This window comes from Penicillium longicatenatum (assembly GCF_028827895.1).
Source record: "Penicillium longicatenatum strain IBT 33135 chromosome Unknown contig_7_segment0_segment0, whole genome shotgun sequence".
Classification (NCBI taxonomy): Eukaryota; Fungi; Ascomycota; class Eurotiomycetes; order Eurotiales; family Aspergillaceae; genus Penicillium; species Penicillium longicatenatum.
In genome coordinates, this window is record NW_026643124.1 from 367803 (window position 1) to 388411 (window position 20609).

General features: G+C 49.9%; 11 protein-coding genes across 11 annotated transcripts; 8 read left to right on the forward strand and 3 right to left on the reverse strand.

Annotated features, from left to right (window-relative positions):
* Positions 1 to 148: 148 nt before the first annotated feature.
* Positions 149 to 827, forward strand: N7484_010413 (uncharacterized protein; the record flags this gene model as incomplete). Its single annotated transcript, XM_057120800.1, has 4 exons — positions 149 to 290; positions 338 to 459; positions 508 to 717; positions 780 to 827. 4 exons carry the CDS (start codon positions 149 to 151, stop codon positions 825 to 827), a joined length of 522 nt encoding a protein of 173 aa, XP_056966554.1.
* Positions 828 to 1770: 943 nt separating this feature from the next.
* Positions 1771 to 2294, forward strand: N7484_010414 (GFA family protein; the record flags this gene model as incomplete). Its single annotated transcript, XM_057120801.1, has 3 exons — positions 1771 to 1891; positions 1948 to 2156; positions 2214 to 2294. 3 exons carry the CDS (start codon positions 1771 to 1773, stop codon positions 2292 to 2294), a joined length of 411 nt encoding a protein of 136 aa, XP_056966555.1.
* Positions 2295 to 3910: 1616 nt separating this feature from the next.
* N7484_010415 (uncharacterized protein) lies at positions 3911 to 5025 on the forward strand (the record flags this gene model as incomplete). The annotated part of the gene is made up of 4 exons (XM_057120802.1): positions 3911 to 4499; positions 4554 to 4597; positions 4682 to 4893; positions 4947 to 5025. 4 exons carry the CDS (start codon positions 3911 to 3913, stop codon positions 5023 to 5025), a joined length of 924 nt encoding a protein of 307 aa, XP_056966556.1.
* An 813-nt stretch (positions 5026 to 5838) lies between these two features.
* Positions 5839 to 6249, forward strand: N7484_010416 (uncharacterized protein; the record flags this gene model as incomplete). The annotated part of the gene is made up of 1 exon (XM_057120803.1): positions 5839 to 6249. One exon carries the CDS (start codon positions 5839 to 5841, stop codon positions 6247 to 6249), a length of 411 nt encoding a protein of 136 aa, XP_056966557.1.
* A 296-nt stretch (positions 6250 to 6545) lies between these two features.
* Positions 6546 to 7181, reverse strand: N7484_010417 (YbhB/YbcL family Raf kinase inhibitor-like protein; the record flags this gene model as incomplete). Its single annotated transcript, XM_057120804.1, has 1 exon — positions 6546 to 7181. The coding sequence occupies one exon, from the start codon at positions 7179 to 7181 to the stop codon at positions 6546 to 6548; it is 636 nt and encodes a 211-aa protein (XP_056966558.1).
* A 408-nt stretch (positions 7182 to 7589) lies between these two features.
* Positions 7590 to 9536, forward strand: N7484_010418 (uncharacterized protein; the record flags this gene model as incomplete). The annotated part of the gene is made up of 3 exons (XM_057120805.1): positions 7590 to 7761; positions 7818 to 8057; positions 8125 to 9536. 3 exons carry the CDS (start codon positions 7590 to 7592, stop codon positions 9534 to 9536), a joined length of 1824 nt encoding a protein of 607 aa, XP_056966559.1.
* A 1248-nt stretch (positions 9537 to 10784) lies between these two features.
* On the forward strand, positions 10785 to 12481 carry N7484_010419 (uncharacterized protein; the record flags this gene model as incomplete). Its single annotated transcript, XM_057120806.1, has 2 exons — positions 10785 to 11136; positions 11184 to 12481. 2 exons carry the CDS (start codon positions 10785 to 10787, stop codon positions 12479 to 12481), a joined length of 1650 nt encoding a protein of 549 aa, XP_056966560.1.
* Positions 12482 to 13487: 1006 nt separating this feature from the next.
* N7484_010420 (CinA family protein) lies at positions 13488 to 14153 on the forward strand (the record flags this gene model as incomplete). The annotated part of the gene is made up of 4 exons (XM_057120807.1): positions 13488 to 13580; positions 13631 to 13705; positions 13759 to 13949; positions 14012 to 14153. The coding sequence occupies 4 exons, from the start codon at positions 13488 to 13490 to the stop codon at positions 14151 to 14153; spliced, it is 501 nt and encodes a 166-aa protein (XP_056966561.1).
* A 167-nt stretch (positions 14154 to 14320) lies between these two features.
* On the forward strand, positions 14321 to 14973 carry N7484_010421 (uncharacterized protein; the record flags this gene model as incomplete). Its single annotated transcript, XM_057120808.1, has 2 exons — positions 14321 to 14423; positions 14624 to 14973. The coding sequence occupies 2 exons, from the start codon at positions 14321 to 14323 to the stop codon at positions 14971 to 14973; spliced, it is 453 nt and encodes a 150-aa protein (XP_056966562.1).
* Positions 14974 to 15998: 1025 nt separating this feature from the next.
* Positions 15999 to 17349, reverse strand: N7484_010422 (putative integral membrane protein; the record flags this gene model as incomplete). Its single annotated transcript, XM_057120809.1, has 4 exons — positions 15999 to 16396; positions 16486 to 16550; positions 16602 to 16987; positions 17050 to 17349. Coding segments are annotated over 4 exons (1149 nt in total), but the record flags the coding sequence as incomplete, so codon positions are not given.
* A 1480-nt stretch (positions 17350 to 18829) lies between these two features.
* N7484_010423 (intradiol ring-cleavage dioxygenase) lies at positions 18830 to 20129 on the reverse strand (the record flags this gene model as incomplete). The annotated part of the gene is made up of 3 exons (XM_057120810.1): positions 18830 to 19442; positions 19493 to 19817; positions 19874 to 20129. 3 exons carry the CDS (start codon positions 20127 to 20129, stop codon positions 18830 to 18832), a joined length of 1194 nt encoding a protein of 397 aa, XP_056966564.1.
* Between the last annotated feature and the right edge of the window lie 480 nt (positions 20130 to 20609).

Sequence of the window (20609 nt, forward strand, 5' to 3'; positions counted from 1 at the left end):
GAGTGGCAGCGCCACTGATGGCGTGCGGCAATTGAGGATGTGTTCAAGGTGACATCAGCGCCACAAAGAAGACTATATATCATACCCGACAAACCGTGGCGAATGCCGGTTGAAGCCACACCCACATACCCAAGCATCGATAGCAACCATGAGCGCAGATATTCCCACCGTGGCTGATCTCAAACAAGCCGTTGAGGCCGGACAAAGAATTACCCCCGCGGACGTCTCAATGATTTCCCACGCCGAAAGCGTGTTAACTGGACGCGGCCCGCTCCGGGGTGGACCAGCTGGTATGCCCCTACCTTGCACCCATTGACCATTATGACTGATCGCAAAGAAGCGACCGCTCAAAGCCTTGCGATGCGACAAATGAACTTCGATGCCCAGCTAGACGAAGTATCTCGCAAACCCCAAAGCCACATCACACACGAAGATGCACGCGAGATGCAAGCCACAGAGGTAGTTTTGTCTCATCGCATCTCACGCCAACGACTGACAGCAATGCAGGGCCGTGCATTTGGCCGACCCCCCGGTCGAGGCTCCGTATCGGAACAAGTACGCTCGATCGCGGATCGGAACGAAATTCTCGGGTTACCTGTTGTGCCAACCGAAGTCTCGGTCTATGTCACAAAAGACGACGCTCGAGAGGCCCAACGAGCCGAGTCAATGCTGTACGGAGGGCAGACTCCCCGACAGGGCATGGCCGCACAGATGCAGGTAAGTGGGGCATCCGAGGTGTTGAGGGGGCTATTGCATTAATTATTTGCTTCGATGCATAGAGCGCTGCGGATAAGATTGAGAACGTCAGGCGAGAAGAGCCGTGGTAAAAGGCTCCAGCTACCTGATAGACTTAGAGCGAATGACAACGAAACATCTGTCCACAAGGCAAGAATTTGATTGCACAAAGTTTTCACCGTAAGCGGGGGGTAGATATGTAAAGTTTGGGGCGCATCCCTGGACCTGACCCGCTTCATTGCATTCACAGCTAAATGATCGACGGGCTCGACCAGCGCCGCATCCCGACGCCGTGGTCCCAAATCCCCCATTGCCCCGTCAGCGCTCCCTGGCTTGACTGGTCTGCTGTATCTGGACCAAATTTGTCACCGTACAGGATGAGTTGCTCGCGAGAGATGCTCCCCGAGACAAGACCCCGAAAACAGGTTCACCATAATCGCGCCCCCCACCGCTTGATTATCCACACCGAGTTCCCGACCAAAACCGACGCTAGCAGACACCAAGTCACCGCCTGCATTGACTATCTGACCTGTGAGCTCTGATAACTGCGCGTTACACACGGTCTCAGTTTCTCGATCAACCCCACATCGGGCCAATGGAATTCTCGCACGCGTCGATCGCGGGGAGATCCCAGCGAGAAGGTGAGTGCTCAGGACTCGGCACTTCCACGATGCATTGCGATATCCTCTTTTCAACTGGCTTACCCTCGCAGGAGTCGGACATGGGCGGGTAAGCTGAGGCTAATAGATAGGGTAATCGTAAATCCTCCGTACACATCAGCTCAATAGATTAAGGAGGGGCTTCAATCTGGCGGGGCTGGAAGAATTTGTCATGCACAATTTGGAATTGATTTTAGTATGACGCAGCACGTATCAAGGGCGTTCAGCTTCACGAGGTTTCCAAGTCATGGAGAAAGTCTATTATGAAGTAAATGCAGCTCCGGTTTCCTTTAAATACTCCCGTCTATCCCCCCCCTCCCCAAGGTCCTCAAACACACTCCCAATTCTTTGAGAACCTTGTGAGAATCAAGTCATCATGCCTATGAACGGACACTGCCTCTGCAAGGCGGTCACCTACACCATCGAGGTCGACCAGCCTATCATCACTGCCTACGATCACTGTGATGACTGCCAGCGTCAGAGTGGCTCTACCTACTGTATGTTTTTTAAAAAAAAATACCCCTCTAGAGGATGACGTCGACTAATTATGTAGCTCTGGTCGCCGTGGTTCCCAAGGCGGCTCTTACCATTAACGGCCCCACCAAGAGCTGGGAGGGCAAGGGATCATCTGGACACTCTGTGCACCGGATCTTCTGTGGCGAGTGCGGTTCCCCGATCGCTCACGATCCAGATGCCGCCCCTGAGATCATCGCCATCAAGGCTGGTACCCTGAGCACGGAAATCAAGAAGACACTGAAGCCGGTACGTGGGGCAAAATGGAACACACTAGATGGTGGGGCTAACTTTTTTTTCCCGCAGGACACCGAGATCTGGTCTGTGAGCAAGCTTCCTTTCTGCCAGGAGCACCTTGAGAAGCCTTTTGCCCACATGCCTGAATAATTGCAAAAATTTTAAAATACCCCTTCTATGGCACGGAAAATATTGCAGGAAAGGTTGTCTTGATTTCCATCGCTTGTATGGCATAACGAACTTATCATGAAATGCACAAATTCCAATGATCTTACTGAAAACACAAATCCGCTTTCTAAGTGCCTCATGTGGGCTTTAACTACACACTAGTCCAAATTCAAGTTGTCGTACCTGGACATGTCTACCAAAACTATGCTCATCATCCCTATAGATATACACAGTATATTGGGACCTGTTTTATCAGAACCCCAGGAAAGATCTCACTCTAATCTAATCCACAATATCGCCGAGGCGATTGGACTTACCATCCCCGCAACGGATGAGCACTCACTTCCCTTCCTTCTTGTCCTGAAATTCGTGAATGCTTGTATATCGGCAGACAGAAACAGTCTCAATAGGCTTGGTATGCTTTATCTGCTTCCCTTTCCGTCCGTCGGATGGAGAGCTTCCGTCTTTCGGCTGAGGATTGTGTAGCTCGGCAAGAGCTTCCGATATGTGGGTCTGATGGGGAACTTGGCTCAGGGCGGATGGATGTGAGATTTGTCCAAGGTCCTCGTTCTTGTGGAACAGTGATATTGGCATTGCACAGACTCCTTAGGGAAATGGTCGAGTGACGGGGTAATTGATACAATATCGTAAATTGGCAAGAAGGGTGCTCTGCTAGGTGCTCATTTAGTCTCCACCGAAGAATTGTATCCGGCCATGCAAACCTTTTAACCAAGATGTGGAGAGAAATAAAGTTGCCCGTGGGCATCTAGACAAATGTTTTTCATCCATGTACAGTGCAGGTCTCGTGCTCAATAAATCCACTGAAATTGTAATACCATACAGCAGCATAACCGGAAAACATCCAAATGATTTTAGAGTCTACTTTACTGGTACATTTTTCCAAGTCCTCTCTTTCCGAAGAAAAGCCATTGCAAACCAGGAGTCAGATATACCTAGCACACACGGGGCATTCCAGCCAGTCGGGTAGGACAACAAGACAGCTCAACAGGGGCCTTCGGATGTAACTTCTAACTCAACCATGATCTAGCAGTAGGCCCTTTCGTTATCGACAAATTCGGAAAGAGATATGAACGCGGGAATGTAATGTCGATCCCGGGACTGTGGGTGAGTGCGGGGGTGCTGTATAGATAAATGGGCTTCAGTGCGTTAGGAACCAGCGAAGCTGCTTGAAATACTTTGATCCGAAGTTCTCTACCAGCTTTTCCAAGTACAGTTACTATATCATCAGCATGAGTTTGTCAAAACAAGTGAAAAGTGCAGTTGGTCAACTGCCCAAAAGCGTAAAAGTTCGCTCTACGTGTAATGCTTGTCAGCAGGCCAAGATTCGCTGCAGCCATGAGAAACCTTCTTGTCGCCGCTGTAAGAAACACAAGATCGAGTGTATCTACAGCATGTCGCGCCGACTAGGACGTCCGGCAAAAAAGAAGGATTCTCGGATAGGGGTTGAAACGCCGAGGGACAGTCTTCCACCTGAATTATTTGAAGATCTTGGATGTGAACGAGCGGCTCGCAGAAGATCACGGAAAAAGGGGATTCGGTCAGGTTCAGGAACGGCCATACAACCTCGAGCTACTAGGATGAAACCCATGCCCGAAGAACAAGTTGCTACTCCGACGCTATCAGATAATGTCAATGAATCCGATATGTCAGTTCCCCTCCACGACATGGATGAGCCAGCTTGCCACTCAGTCTTTGAAATGGACTTTGCATCCGAAAACTGGACTCAGCAGCTCATATCTACTCGACTTAATGAGTCATCACTCAAGCAGATATGTGCGGAGATCGAGCTAGAAGACAGGCTCGACACAACATCAGAATACACGAGACACTCAGCTCCATTTACCATCCAACCATCGGGAGACCCATACTTCCCCTCATTCCCAATAGGACCCGACTCAAATCTGACCTCGCCAAACAAGGACCGTGATCTGAAAGCATTTCAAACACCCGAGCAAATGATATTCCCCGATATCAAAGACCCCGACACATCACCCTGGTCCTATCACACCTCCAGACTAGACATGCAACCCCTACCAAACACATGGGTAGTCGAAAGACCACACCAGCCCATTCCCATTCTGATCAACCCCTCGGACTCAAACTACTGTCCACTTCAGTCACCAGAGACAAGTCCGGACAGCGAAATATACTCACCCGACGAACCTGGTAATCTCAGCCTGCCGTCAAATTTCACTTGCAACTGCTACAAGTATGCGATAGGTGAATTGATCCGATCAAGTCTACGCGCTGGACCGGACGGATCGGTGAGTATTGATAGTATCCTCGGGTGTCAAAATGCGTTGTTGTTACAGACTGAAGCGATTCTACAATGTAATATATGTTCACAGTCGGAGGTGCAAGCTAACATGTTGATGGTTGTTATTGTGACCATTGACAGTCTTCTCTCGACGCTGGATGCGACTGCCACATCAGCTGGGGCAGTGGACGAGGAAGAGTTTTCTAGTCAATCGCAATATTTGGCTAATAGGAATTCACAGGATCGGGGTGATGGGGTTGGGTTCAAGTCGCATGTTGATGCTTGTCCGTTACTTGTGGGCGGGTATAGGGTTCCGCTTGAGGAGAAATCTTATTTTATACTACAAGTTTTGCAAGGTCGTCTTTCATTGCTTTTGTTGACTATTCGGCGGATTCGCGCTTGTATGCAGCAGCACTTGGGGGCTGTTTTTACTAGGGGGAGATTGTTTATGATTATGGAGACTGATCGGAGGTTGCAACTTATTATGATTAAGATAAGGAAGGCCATTAGTTAAAAGATAGCTCTTGGTTTTAGGTATATTGAATTTGATTAATGATCACCATTCGATTGGCTCTGTATATGTTGTGATGATAGACGGGGACAAGTGCTCACTAACTATAGCAACCTACTAAATTGGCAGCTCTTGTGTCTTGTGGGGAACCTGGTCGGTTTAAAGTCTATGAAGAACCCTATTTAGCCACAAGAAATTTCATTTGGTGAGTAAGAAACCTTCATTAGGGCTTTCAATTTCCGGAATATCATTGCGGTGTGACAACTGCTGATATGTCTTCTGTCAGGTGGACTGGAAATTTCTGTTCAGAGTGACAGGGACAAGCGGCGAAAAGATTTGCTTCAGCCTTCATTCCCTGTGTGAATATGCTATGAGTTCATGCTTATTCTGGGTATTACTCATGAGTGTAAGGGGCTTTCACAGCAGTGGTTCTGTTGGCGGCAAAGTATCCAGTCTTGCTAACCAAAGAAGCTTGCGATTACCACTGGGCATTCCCACCCAAGTGGGACAAAATAAAATCAGCAACCCCCCGAGTCAATCCCGCGCACCATCCCAACATGAGCTTCGATACTGTCTGTCCTTGCTCCATCAAAGGCCTGCAGATAATGTCGGAGCTACAGAACATACATACCGTCGTGGATGCAGAGATCATTCTAGACTTAATCTATCGCATCTGCCAGGAAGGAGAGACTATGGTGCAGTGCAAGAGCTGCATTCAAACACCACAACCTTCTATAATGGCTATATCAGCATTGTCGGAGCACTGTATTCCACTCCTGGAGGCGTTGTGCTCAACATATGATATCGCCACCCAGCCCGGCTTTTTTGACTCGGCCATGCTTGCTATGGAGCAGTCGACATCTCGATTTATTTGCATCAGAAATAGCGCTCTCCTCGGTCAAATGAAGCTTGATGAAAATGAGACGAGGCTCTTGATTCGCACGATAATTGGACAGAGACTGGGGAGGCTGTTGGATGTGATGGAGAGCCTGAATAGCTCTCTCTTGATGATCCTGGCAGTTGCCCCTTCGCAACAAAATGGAGCTGCGCCATTTCGCACCCTGAGGTCTTCAGTCAAGTCAATCATTACCCGATTGAGAGGTTTGGTGAAGACTATCGATGAACGCGACGCTATTCTGTTGGCTTGATCTACTTCCGCTGGGTGGTCTTTCAATACCAATCGATCTAGAAAGACAGACTTAGGTGGCAACGCAAACAACAGTCTCGAAGATGTTATCTATAGTATGATTATTTCTAATATAATGTTCTTCAACAAAGCTGGAATAGGCATGAGGAAACAATTTGGTGAATCCACACCATCAAGAACAAAAAGGCGGACACCGGGGGAATCATATATGAGACTTTTGAATCCTCAAGTTGCCCAATTCTTGACACGCCTTCCCATTTTGTAAGCGAGGTTCGAGGACAAGTGCCAATATGGCATCTAGTTAGGCCACGGGCGCTCAAATTCGCCGACCCACTGACCCCAACCGATAACCTTGCCAGCGATGGCCTTTTTGATGTCCGATTTGCTGACCTTCTCAGGGGTGTCGAACTTGAGACTCTCCTTCAGAGCAATGATAGTGAAAACATATCGGTGGGTTCCATGGCCGAGAACAGGGTTTGCGCCGACATAAGCTGAGCCTCGGAGGTTAGGAACGTATTTCCACGCGCAACTTGTCTGCCATTTTGGACCGTCCTTCGATGCATTGGTCTGCAGCGGAGTCACAGCACGGTAGGAGGGATTGATTCCCCAAAAGAGACCGTGGTGAATAACGAGAAAGGGAATTGGCAGGTCGATGTCTTCACTAATCAAGATGTATTCCTCGACAGGACCGGTGACTTGTGGGGGTGTCCACTTCAGCTCGGGAATGCAACCGACGCCATCGTCAGCGAGGGATGTGTGGTGCAGGAGAAGCTTCGAGCCAGACGGACCGCATTCGTCGCATATGAGGGTCATGTTTGGCCTGGGTATATCTTTGAATGCCGGGCTATAGATGAACTGGCGGGAGTCATGGCCTCGGAAGGGATAGAACAAGCGGCCGAGGAAGTACTGCAGATAATGCAGAATCGTAGCCATGTTGACGGATGATACAACAGATCCTAAAGCGAAAGGAGAAAAAAATCATCACCAAAGGAGCTCAAATGCTGACAGGATGTTCTTCAGGCAAGAACGATGCCGGTCCCGGGCCGTAAACGGCAGGCACGGGCGACGCCAACTCATTTGACTTTTTGAGTTGTTTGGTTCAGCTCGCCCCTCCATGTTTACATCCTCCACACTACCTACAACTACCTCCCAGATGAACAATTGTGGTATAGCATGACGCCGCTGCGAAGTGGCATTCAAAGTGGGTCCGCCCTGTGGTTCCTGGACGATCGCGATCGGCGATGACCACATAGTGCGTCCCCGCCCCGTTTCCGTCGACATCCGGTTTGAATTTCACTGCGCGATGAGCGTCGGCTTTTAACTTCTCAACGTCACCTCTCCATGCTGTCGACCATCCTCGCCGCCATCAGGTCATCTCCTGATCCCGCCGAAGGGGTTCAGCAAAGGCCTCCCCGGTATGCCGGCGAAGACACCACCCCGACAACCCGCCGTGAAATTCTTGGGTGGTATGCTTACGGCATTGCCGCGGAGGTGTTCGCGGTCTGCGGTGTAGGTTCGTAGTAGCTCCATGCCAGCTCACTGAATCTATTTTCTGACTCCGCAATTCAGGTTCTTTTCTGCCTCTTACACTTGAGCAACTGGCGCGCGAACATGGCACACTGCAGACCAGCCATCTGCCCTGCTGGGGCCCTCAGGCGCCAACAAACGGCACGCAAGCCGACGAACAATGTATAGTCGGAGTAATGGGACTCCACATCACCACTGCGAGTTTCGCGATGTATACATTCTCGCTGGCGGTGCTAATCCAGGCATTAACATTAATTTCGTTCAGTGCCCTAGCGGACTACGGTAAGCTTGCAGATCACCCATTCTTTTTACGCAGCAAAAGGTTGATTGGTATATTCTATCGGCGCAGAAAGTAACCGTAAAACGTTGCTCTTGTCTTTCGGATTCATTGGTTCGGCTACCAGCATGCTCTTCGTGCTTATCGCACCGTCGGTCTTTATTCTCGGCTCCGTCTTGGTCGTCATCGGCGTTACCTGCCTCGGATCCTCTTTTGTTGTCCTGAATTCCTTTCTGCCCGTTCTGGTCGCCAATGATCCTTCGATTCAGGATGTCAAAAATGGAGGTGATGAAATGTCAAACTTCCAGAGCAACAGCCACAATGGCGTCGGCGACGACGCCGATTGGAACGCGTGGGACGAGGAGGACAGCCTAGACGGCCTGCAAGGTACAGGTCAACATGCTCCGCTCGGAGGGGATGATCTCAAGGGCAAAAGCTCGGGATCTAACCCTGAACTTCAGCTTTCTACGAAGATCTCGTCCAAGGGTGTTGGACTTGGGTATTGCGCGGCGGTTTTCGTGCAAATTCTGAGCATTGCGCTCTTGGTAACACTCTCTAAGACCAAGCTCGCGGAAATTTCAGGGACATTTCCGATGCGCTTCGTTCTCCTTTTGGTTGGAATATGGTGGTGTCTATTCACGATTGTCACCGGTCGCTGGCTAAGATCACGACCTGGGCCCCGTCTGGATACGTCATCCAGTCCTGGCGCCTCTCGGTGGCGCGTGTGGTTACGTCTCATGGGTTTTGCATGGAAGTCACTCTGGAAAACGGTGAAAATGGCCGTGAAGTTGCGTGAAGCTATGGTTTTCCTCGTCGCTTGGTTTCTGTTGTCAGACGCCATGGCTACTGTTTCAGGTACAGCCATTCTTTTTGCGCGTACTGAACTAAAGATGAGCACAACCTCGGTTGGTCTGTTGTCCATCACCGCTACTCTGTCGGGTATGACTGGTGCGTTCCTTTGGCCCCACGTATCCCGACGATTCGGACTGAAGCCAAACCAAACAATCATCGTTTGCATTGTACTTTTCGAGACCATTCCGCTGTATGGGATGCTGGCCTACATCCCGTTTGTCAAAAATTGGGGAGTGATTGGCCTGCAAAAATCATGGGAAATCTTCCCGCTTGCAATTGTCCATGGGGTGGTGTCTGGAGGCCTCGCTTCCTACTGTCGCTCTTTCTTTGGTCTATTAATTCCTCCTGGTAGTGAGGCTGCATTTTATGCGCTGTATGCGGCCACGGATAAGGGCAGCTCATTCATCGGGCCTGCGGTGGTAGGAGTGCTTGTCGATGCGACTGGCCAAGTCCGGTCTGGTTTCTTCTTCATTGCGATCTTGATTGTACTGCCGATCCCGCTGGTGTGGATGGTGAATGCCGACAAGGGGCGTCGCGACGCTCTTGCCATGGCAGAGTCTTTAGAAAAGTCCCACGGCGGATCAGCTGAGGATTCTCAGGAGGCAGAGGGACTTCTGTCTCGCGAGCACTAGCCTTGTCAAATGCGACAAGGTTTACAGGTGGCGTAAGGCGCCACTAAAGAACCTAGAACCACGGCATATATATATTCCGGCCAGGCAGGGAAAGGTTCGATGACTTTATTGAGGATATGTTTAAAATTATGATCAACAGAATGGGCTTCTATTATGTATGCATATCCCAAACGAAACAATTCTATTCACGGCTTTGGTGTTGATCAATCTGTTCACGGAGAGGATTGGACTAGCAGTGTAGTGTCTTCTTAATTTCCAGGGTTTGCAACCTAAAAGCAACGTTAGTCTCAGGCCCTTGGATTTTCACACAGTCCATTCAATATACCAATACAATCGGAGTGATTTTCGATATTCAGTCCTTCACCCGCCGGGAAAGGAACTCGGGAAGACGAGGAGGTCTGTGCGAGATATTTGGAAACCCCGGATCGTCAGACTGCATCAGATCAGCTCGTCTGATCAATACCCTCAGTCCCCCACCGGGCCATTATGGCCAAAAGAAACATCGGCATGATCAAAATCTTCCGATAAAATCTTCCGATTTCGCGGCTAAAAAATAACTGTTAACCGCATCGGGTCTGCGCGAACCTTGCCATTCGCGCAACTCGATCGGTCAAGGCCAGCACCCCGGACCGACACTCCGGAATCCCAGGAATCCGCCTTCGGAGCACGAATAAGAATTTCGGGCGCGTGCCAAAGGCAAGCCCTGCTATTATCACACAATCCGTGTAAGATAATCTCGGCGCGAAGTCCGTTACGTGAAGGGTATAGAGGCCTTTAGAGGCGTCAGCCATCAAACGCGGGATCCAATCATAGCGTGGCCCCCCATTCCCGAATCTCGCTTCCCCAGACACTAATCAGAATCCACGGGTCGATTCGTGAGCTAGCCCCTAGTTTGACGGGCCGAACAATATGATAGGTGCAAAATTAGGGTCTTTGTTGACTTTCGCATTCCGGCGTGTGGCAAGACATCATATCCCTGGTCATTTTACTGGCCGGACTAGCTCCCCAGCTCGTTCAAAACTGCCCACTGATGTCTATTATAGGCTGAATGCATAATTAGACTCTTTGCTATTGGTATCTTTCTCCACACTTTTCCTCGGAATCTGAATCGGCACGTGGTGGGCCGTGTCGAGACCATGTCGGCCAAAAAGTCTTATATCCCTAGCCTCGTCCATCCATTGCCGGGAGCCCGTTGAGGCTACGGGATATTTGGAATCGGGTCTTCTGCTGCCGTCTTTGCTCTCCGCCATGGCGACTCCTACCCAGACTGAGATCGCGCTGGAGAAGACGGCTGCGCACCATGTCGAGGACACTCTGGGTCACGGTGCGATTATCGAAGCAAAGCAGGCAAGTGACGAGGAGCATGCCCAGACTCTGTTCCAGGCACTGCGCGACAATCGCAAGGCTGTCGCGTGGTCAATGCTGATCTCGATGTCCATTATCATGGAAGGATATGATACAATTCTCATGGGAAACTTCTACGGTTATCCCTCTTTTACGGAAAAGTACGGAAGCTACTATGCCAAGGACGATAACTATCAGGTGTCAGCCCCGTGGCAGTCAGGACTCAGTATGGCTAGTACGGTGGGATGTATCTTTGGTAAGTTCAGTTTGGCTCATATGAGGAGTACTCGCTGACCAGCCTAGGCGGTATTATGAATGGATACTTTGCATCGAAATTCGGATACCGAGGGGTTATGATCGTGGCACTGGCCTTCCTGACTGCCTTCATCTTTATCACCTTCTTCGCCAACTCAGCCGCCGTCCTTCTTGTCGGTCAGATTCTCTGTGGATTCTCCTGGGGAGTCTTCGCGACTGTTGGACCCGCCTACGCATCCGAAGTCTGTCCCACAAATCTGCGTGGGTACCTCACCATCTACGTGAACATGTGCTGGGCCATCGGTCAACTCATTGCATCTGGCGTTCTGTACGGCCTGGTCGACCGACATGATCAGTGGTCGTACCGTATTCCGTTCGGTCTGCAGTGGATCTGGCCCGTGCCATTGATCGTAATCTGCTGGTTCGCCCCTGAGAGCCCATGGTACCTCGTGCGCAAGGATAGACTCGAAGATGCCAAGCGCAGCATCCGTCGACTTGGAGGAAACAAGACCGAGGATCAAATCAACGGACAATTGGCGATGCTGGTGCACACGACTAAGATCGAAGCCGAAATCGAGGCCGGAACAACATATGCCGAGTGCTTCAAGGGAGTGGATCTACGCCGCACAGAAATTTGCTGCGTAGCCTTCATGGGCCAGATCATGGCTGGTAGCTCGTTCGCTTACACGCCCACTTATTTCTTCGAGCAAGCCGGCATGAGCGTCAACCGATCTTTCCAGCTTGGAGTTGGATGTACAGCCGTCAGCTTTGTCGGTACCGCACTATCCTGGTTCCTGATCACCAAGTTTGGACGACGAACCCTCTACGTCTGGGGTCAGGGCATTCTCGCCACTCTCCTATTCCTGGTCGGAATTATCAGTGCTGCAACATCTTCTACCGGTGCTATGTGGGCTCAAGCAGCACTCTGCATGATGTGGCTCTTTGTCTACTCCTTGACAGTCGGACCAATCGCCTACTCCGTTGTCTCGGAGATTTCCTCCGTCCGCCTTCGAACCCTCACCGTTTGTCTTGCACGGACAGCCTACCAGCTGATCAACGTTGTCTCGCAAGTCTTGGAGCCTTACTTCATGAACCCAACCGCATGGAACGCGTCTGGTAAAACCGGCTTTTTCTGGGGCAGTACCGCTTTGATCGCATTTACATGGGCCTTCTTCCGTCTACCGGAACCCAAGGACCGTACCTACGCTGAATTGGACATCCTCTTTGCCACGAAGGTTCCTGCACGCAAATTCTCCTCGACTCACGTTGATGCGTACGCGGCCGTGTCTGCATCTTCACAGGAGGGTCTCGTCCGGGAGGAGGCTGTTCAAGAAGTCAAAGAGTGAAACAATGAGCTTTGGCTTTCTATATTGTCAAATTCTGGTTTGATGGTTCCAGAAACTAGCTCCGCGACCTAGTCTAGGGGTCGCAAGTTCGTGTATACCTAATTATTGAGACGTATATCGATTATTATTTTGCCTCCCATAGCCTCGGTACTAGACATGCATAGTTCTGTGGGCAACACTCAGCTGCCTGGAGCTTCAACAGGGCTAAAAAGGACATGTGCAAATTTAAGTTGCGCAATAGTAACACCTGGCACCTGAGTCCTGGGTCGGATAACGTAAATTACGTTAAAATATAAGGAATTTTGTGCTTAGAGAGGGCATACCGAGCTTGTAACTATCTAAGGTCAATAGGGCGATTAATTACACTTTAGACAAAGCATACGACTTAAAAGGGGGGAGAATAGGTAACAATCGGTCATGGGGACAGAATTGTTTCATGCGAAGCCACAACTCAAACTGGATGGCCATTTTGTGAGAGGGTACGATTAGCAAATCGAGGTACAAATAGCAACTCTTTTATATATATCTTCCTTACAAATTGATGGCATCGCGGTACTCCAAGTATTCTCAAGCAGGTTACCTGATATTCATTGTTACATAAGGATGAAAAGTATTATGCGACAGAACGCAGTAGTTGGAATCTATTTGTATGAAATGTAATGGAATTATGGACCAGAGGCGGGCATGATCGCATATTCTAAAAAGCAATATGCCGGGGTTATTCTTGTATTAGAGCCCATCCAAATTAACAGCCAGGGGCCGGTTAGCAATTCAGATCTAATCATCCATTATATTTAGTGCACCCGTAGGATCCAATTCGGGTCTACCAACTAAGTGTGCCGTGTCTAAGAAAAGTGGTTTAAACGCTTTCCGCTGAGCCCCCGGGTACTCGTTTCTTCGCCCGTCCACACCGCTTCCGGCAACAGCTCTCCGCTTTGATGATGTAGAATGACAAGTAACGTGCCTCTGAATATAACCCTTTCCATCACTTCCAAACATCAACATCATGACAGCATTACCGTCCAACCTCCGACTGCTTGCACAAGAAGTGTTCGAACTACTAAATGCTCGAAAAGAAACAGTGTCTATCATGGAAACGGTGGGTTTTTCTGACCATTTCCTGCTATGACCTATTTGCTTATCATCTAGGCGTGTGGAGGACTCATTTCGGCATCCTTGATATCTCTTCCAGGAGCGTCGGCAATATACAAGGGCGGTCTTACGGTATTCGTTCCCAGTTCTTGACCAACGGGGCAGTTAATTGCTTACAGACATAGGTTTATACCCTGGAGTCACGCCTTGCCTTTGCTGGCTGGACACCAGCCGACGTCGAGAATTACAGCGGCCCAACGACTGATATTGTGGCCCAGCTGGCTGGTCACGTCCGCGAATCCCTCAAGTCAACCTACGGTTTGAGTGAGAGTGGAACCGCTGGGCCGACAGGCGGGTCATCCAAGAACCGCACCCCGTAAGTTTAACTTAGGTTTGGAACGAGACAAAGCCTAAGGCGGATAGGCTAACGACCTTCAGTGGTTACGTAGCCGTGGCAGTGTCAACTGCGCAAAGGACGTACACACGTGAGGTTGAAACAGGCGATGACGATCGAGAGAAAAATATGATTGCCTTTGCTATGATAAGCTTGGAGCTGCTGAAAGAAGTTTTGCTGAAATGACTTGAAGCTGCATGTTTCGGCTACTATGAGTTCTTTTAAGAAGAATTTGATAGATTCATATACATTCAAAGGGTTACTTTTAACTAAATCAACGTTTTTTCTACATAATTCACCATTGGAATTGGCATAAACTATTCTCCGAGACCTCTCAAGGCTCCTGGGACAACATGGCCGAGTTTGAGGAGCCTCAGCCTTCTATTAGGAAGCATAGAATCCCATTTCAGGTCAAAAGTGTTGCCTTAAACTTCCGAGACATCGCCATTACGATCGGTTAGTATCCCTCTCCAGTCAAGGAGAATATAGTCCCAGTAGGCAAGTGTTATATGCACTGTACTACGGCATGGAATGCTCTATATAGAAATAACCCTTTAAAGCCGAGCGAGACCGTTCTCTCCCAATGTGAATTTGAAACATAAATATTAAAAAGACATAAATATTAAAAAGGGCAAAGTAAACTAATTTGTGTTAAGAAACTGGTGGAGTGTCAATCACTGGTCTCGCATTGGCCAAGGCTACGGGCTTCACAACCATCATCACACCCTCTTCCGACGAGAAGCTCGAGCACGTAAAGGCGAAGTACGAAGTTAAGTACACTATCAACTACAAGAGCCCCAAATGGGTAAGTGAGGCCCAGAAGATTCCCGGAGGGCAGGGTGTTGACTACATTTTAGAGAACGGCGGCTTCGGAACTATCAAGCAATCGCTCGAGGCAATTGTTTTCGGTCGTGTTATTTCAGTCATCGGCTTTCTCTCGTCTAGGACTCAAGACAACATGCCTGATGTCGCTTCGCTTGCTCTCTCCAAGGCTGCTGTTGTTTGAGGTATCATTATCGGGTCGAAGCAGCAATTGGAGGAGGTTGTCCGCTTCATCACCGGGAATTCAAGTACACGTACCATCAAGAAGTGGCCAATCGTGTCCACGTGCCATGAGTTGCGATCTGCCAGTTTAACATTCCTAACGGCCTGAAACTGGTACCTATCTCCATGTGGGCCTTTACGATTCGATGTGCAGATCGAATAATTAGCATCAAATCCCGAGAACAGGATGCGCATGCTCATAATCCAGACAAAAGTACCAATTTCAGGCCACCATGCCGATGCCAGACTGTGGCGCATTGCCCAGATACACTCATACGTAACCTTCCGAATTGTTCAGATATTAAGTCCTAGCCTCAATAGGTAAGCTTAGTCGAAGACAGCACCCGAGGCGCCCAACGAGAAACGCAAGTTTTGAACATGAACCAGATTATCATGCCATCAACGCTTTCAGTTGTGGTGACTTAAAATTACTATCGCCCAAGCTACAGTACGTAACACGCTACTTGCACGGCAGAATATAATTGGGTATTAAGTTCACTAACTGGCGATCCGGAGGGTTGTTTCCCCTTTAGGCCGAAAAGGGAATAGATCCTGCACTAAAGGACCCATACAATACACTTGTAATTCAGTCCTCGCGGCACTTTCATGAAACCAATCTATATTAATTAAATCACCCGAGACCCGACAGTGGGGTGGCGATCGAAGTGATCTAGTTGCCGAATGTTTGACCATAAGGCGATGGAGGCTACAATGAAACAGTTCGGTTGTTTAGAGTCAGTGCTTCGAGTTTCGAGGGTGCTGCATCATCTCGCTTACAGTACAATAGACCCACTGGGACCACCGATCGTTTCCAATGCAGGCTGAAATTTGGAAGCACGAGGGGGTTTTGTCCCAACAAAAGTGATGGACACTGCAGAAACTGGGACCCCCCAAAATTGAATCATTCAACACATTACATATTTTCTTGGTCGTTATGGTATAGTACATTAATTATACGTAACATTAGAAGTGGGAACAAAACCCGCCTCATTCATCGCGCACGGACACCCGAACGGACCGCTCGACTTTCCACCCAGTATTCTGCTGCGGATTCAGGTCCTCCTCACTACTACTTTTGGGATTCGGAGGACGCGTGCTCCCCATGATCGTAGTCGTGATACCATGGTAGTCATCCTGATCTGTGCCGGTCCAAAGTTGTCCCTCTTCAGCATCGTGCTTCGATCGCGTAGAGCGGTGGAACCCTTGCGCCACATTGCTGGATAGGGGAAAAGATCCGGGGGCGGGAGTGCGATTGTTGCGGCTGCGGGAGGCGGAGGAGCCATCGCGGAGGAATCGGACTAAGGGGCGTAGTGTGGTGAGACATCCAGCTGTAATGCCTAGGCCTGCTTCGACGTTTGACCAGATGGAGATTTGGTAGGTATTATCTATAAGGCGTTGGTTGTTAGCCGATGGGTCCAATCGGGGGAATGGGTCGAAAGAGGTATGGGGTTGATGGGTTTCAGGCGCAACGTACACAAGAATTCGGTGCTTTTGTAGTTTTTGATGAAAGGAATGCGGATGATCACGGCGGCGCTCGCGCTGGAATCTGATTAGCAATGGAATCCGGGGAGAGGTGGTGGCGTGACATACATGCAGCCGATTCCTAAAATTCCGACAATGGCGGTCTTGGTGCGCTGATTCATGCGGAGATTCCAGATTAGTGCCACTGGGAGGAGGCCAATGGTCAAGTCGGTGACGGCTGCGCCGACGCTATACAGGTATGCGATGTCGATAAGGAGGTCGGTGCTGATACATGTGCCGGTCACGGGGCTGCGATTCCAGAAGAAGGAGACAGGATCGCATTGGAAAACAGTGAAGAAAAGGAAAATTAAACCAACGGCCGTGGCAAGCGTGATAGCGGCGTAGAGAACGTAGGCGTGGACGCGATCCACGGTGATGCGCAAAAGAGTGATGATGATGGATACCTTGGCGACGACACAGGTAATGACATAGAAGATCTGGCCCAGCCACCAACACTATAAATCCACGTAATTAGCAATCTTGACCATTGCGCAGCCAAAAATCAATTCAGCCATACCAGTAAGGCCCTGTGGAAATTAGCTTGCCCCCCTTCGACTTCAAAGTGAATCAACTTCCGTCCCATGCCGTATTTCACTCCGAGAAATCCACAAATGGCGAAGGCCAAGTTCAGAATCATGGCCAATAACATAAAGACATCATCCTTGCCGAATGCCTTGACCACGCGAGTCCGAACAAATATTCTGAGGATGACGGCAATGAGCGAGATGGCGAGAAAGATCGCAGTCACGATCAGGATAGCCTGACTACGGCTATCATCGTCGTCGGCTTCCATGGCAGTCCGACGGAAAGCCCATTCGCCTGACGGTACAGCAATTCGAGATTGGGAGGGGAAGAAGGGAAGACCAAAAATATGGGGTGGCGCCCTCGTGGTTTTATGTTTTCATGAAGATCGGATCCCCACGCTTCTGCAGCCCGGCTATTTTGACTTTGAAAACCTGTAGCAGCTCTAGACTTTTGGTTCCGAGTGGACCCCCCTGCGTCCGTGAATAATGCATCTTATGGTACAGGTGGGGGGTATTGTTTTCTAGGGCCGAGTCTAAATCTGGATCGGCACGCGAGAGGAACCCTAGCGATCGTTAAGTGGAATGGTCTGTCAAAAGCCCGGTTGCAAGCCTTCTTGTCCGTTTTGGTATTTGATACTCGAAGTTTGGATGGTTGGCAGGCCTATAGCCGAAGTGGGACTGCACGGTTCCAGGGTTCATGCTCGGGTATGGAGCAGAAACGAGATTCAAACAGAATTACATACTGCAGTACAAACACGGCATCACTATGGAAATGGAATATCTCCGAAGCCCCGAAGATCTGACGATCGGTTTGGCTAGTGCATAGTCGGGTTTCATTTGGGCGGGCGAGGAGCCGCATCTATCCTGAAAGCCGGTAAGGTTCTGGTAACATTAGTGTGATTGGTTGGCTCGATCGCCGGGAGTCGAATACGAACTAAATATGCAAACCACGGTTGCATGGTCCATTGATCTGGTTGCCAAGCCGATGCAACATCGTCTCTTGTGTATGACGTGTTAGACTTGGGGATTCAAGTTGGAGTTTGTGGAATTATAGAGTCGAAGCTTTGGATGCCACGAGGCTTCTGGCCTTGCAGCCGGAGCTACATCGAAATGGTAACAATTGATACCTGAGGCGTGAAGTACGAGATCCGATTGGGGCAAGTGCAGGGGCTGTTGCCCTAATCCGATTGCACCTTCCAGAAATGGTTTAGTGTCATCATAGCTACAGTATGTATGTTGAATACTATCATGCAGATATTCGCTTTGTACTCCGTATTCAAGGACGTTATTATCTGTGGATCAAGTCGTGGCGTTTTGAAGAATCTTCGATTCAACATTCCATCTGCGCTTTGGGCACCTAGTTACGCAACTCTGGGTCCTGATCAAGCCTTGCAAATCCGCAAACTAGATTATTGCTGTCCGTGCGCGTCTATTGATACACTAGAGTCCGGGACCCTCCGGTCCATGGGTTTACGCGCGCGGGAGAAACGCAAAAACGCGGCAGGGCTTTGATCGACATTCTCCAACTGATGCTTAACATTCAATAAAACGTCCATATTGCTCACTTGACTAATGAAGGGGTCTCAAAAATGAGAAAAGTTATCGAAGTTTCTATACTCTAATTCTCTAATTTGATCGTCTATACAGTGCAACAACCCCTGGAGGCTTCTGCCTTGCCTACCCCCTGAATGACAAGCGCGCTGTCATTATCGGTAACTTTTCGCTTGAAGAAGCCTCCCATGGGTTGTTGATGCGCCACTTCTCCACCGTTCGCTAAGCAGAGGCGCTTGGGGAAATACCTCCAGTAGCGCTGCCAGATGGAGCAGTGCCGTTGGTTCCACTAGGAGCACCGCCTCCACTGCCTCCAGCGAAGGAGCTGTCAGAGTTCTCGTGGCCTCCGTTCGCATCGTGATAGGCGGCGATGCTGTAGTAAGAGTTGTCCGTGTAGTCGGCTGTGGCGTTGATACCAATCTGGATCCAAGCGAAGAGACCGTCGTCCAGGTCGTCGCCAAGGTAGATGTACTCGGGGAACGGGTCATATGCGCTGTCGGCCTGCTTCACAGACCACATGTCCTCGGCGTTGGTCGTAACCGCCTGAGTGTTGGTGGTATAGGGGTAGGTGTCCTCCACTGCGGACCGGAGAACCTCATTCCAGAACAGCTGTCCAATGTGAGCCACACTGCCGGAGTCAACTTCGAGGGTCTTGTTTGGGAAGACCGTTGCGTTGAGGTGAGTCAATAGGTGGGTGTGCGTGGCCCGGCCTTCGTAGTGACCGGGGAAAATTGTGTCAAAGTTCACAACACCGTCCTGGTTGGTTTGCTGAATACCGCGTAGGTAAGTGCTGTCCCATCCATCGGCGGCATAGTTACCGGATTCCGAGATTCCACTGTATTGGTCAGTACATATGGTGGTTGTATGTTGCGGATGTTTGCATACCTGTAGACACCTGTGGCATTGGCTTGCCAGATATCAACCAGAGCGCCAGGGATGGGTCGGCAGGTGTTAATGTCAATGTACTGCACCTCCAGGGAGACGTCCACACCGTCGGAGTAGAGATCCTCCTTCACATTCTCACGGATCACCTCGCCCCAGACATAGTATGGGCCATCGGTAACGGTGGGGGTCAAAATGCAGCTGGTGTTGGCGGCAAACACGACAGACTCGGGAGTGGCAGGGCTATAGTTGAGGATACCAGTCTGGTTGTGGTTGATTGCCTCCCACTTCTCGAGAGCGACCAGGTCACGACGCCATTTCTGGGGGTCTGAATGTATAATTTAGCAATGCTTCCGTGACAGGGGTATAACAAGGATCCCATACGGGCAGTGACACCACGCTTCTTGCGAAGGTTCTGGACTTTCTGCGAGCGACGTGCGACATTGCGCTTGGCCAACTCTCGGGCATGGAGGCTGTTCTCACAGCCAGCGAGCGAGCGCTTTGCAGCCGCAGCCGCATAGTCGCGGGCGTGGAGCTCACGCTTCACGACATGGGGGTCATGCTTCTCGCCAGGGTGAGCGACGGCAGGTGCAGCCAAGCAAGCCGCTGCGACAGCGATGTATTTGGCCAATTGGACCATTATGAACGGCAATACTAAGAAAAACTTGTTTGACCACTCAAATACTATTTCTTCCTCTGAGCTGGCTGGATGCGCCGGGTTTATATAGCTCCAGCTTCCTGCTCTTGTCTCTGGACGCGTCATGCCAGCGCCAACAAAAGTCCCCACAATGCCAATCCAATTGCCTGTAATACTTTGTCTGTCATCATTTCTCCAGAGGTTCCCAGTCTAGAAGCGTTGGGTTTCCCAGACGTTGCCCTATGCGGCGTCCAAATGACTGCTTGGCGCCGCGTGTCCGCAGAAGGACGCGACAGAGCCCCACGAGCTTACCTCGACAGGGCAAACGATCGTCGCAGAACTGACGAATAGAAAGCTTTTTATTGGAGATGATCCCCGTTATCCCCAATTCCTTCTCTGAATCATACCCACATGCTTAAAAAAAGCCGGATTGTCTACGGCAATGCGAACCCAGGGATTGGAGACCGCGTCAGAGATGAGACG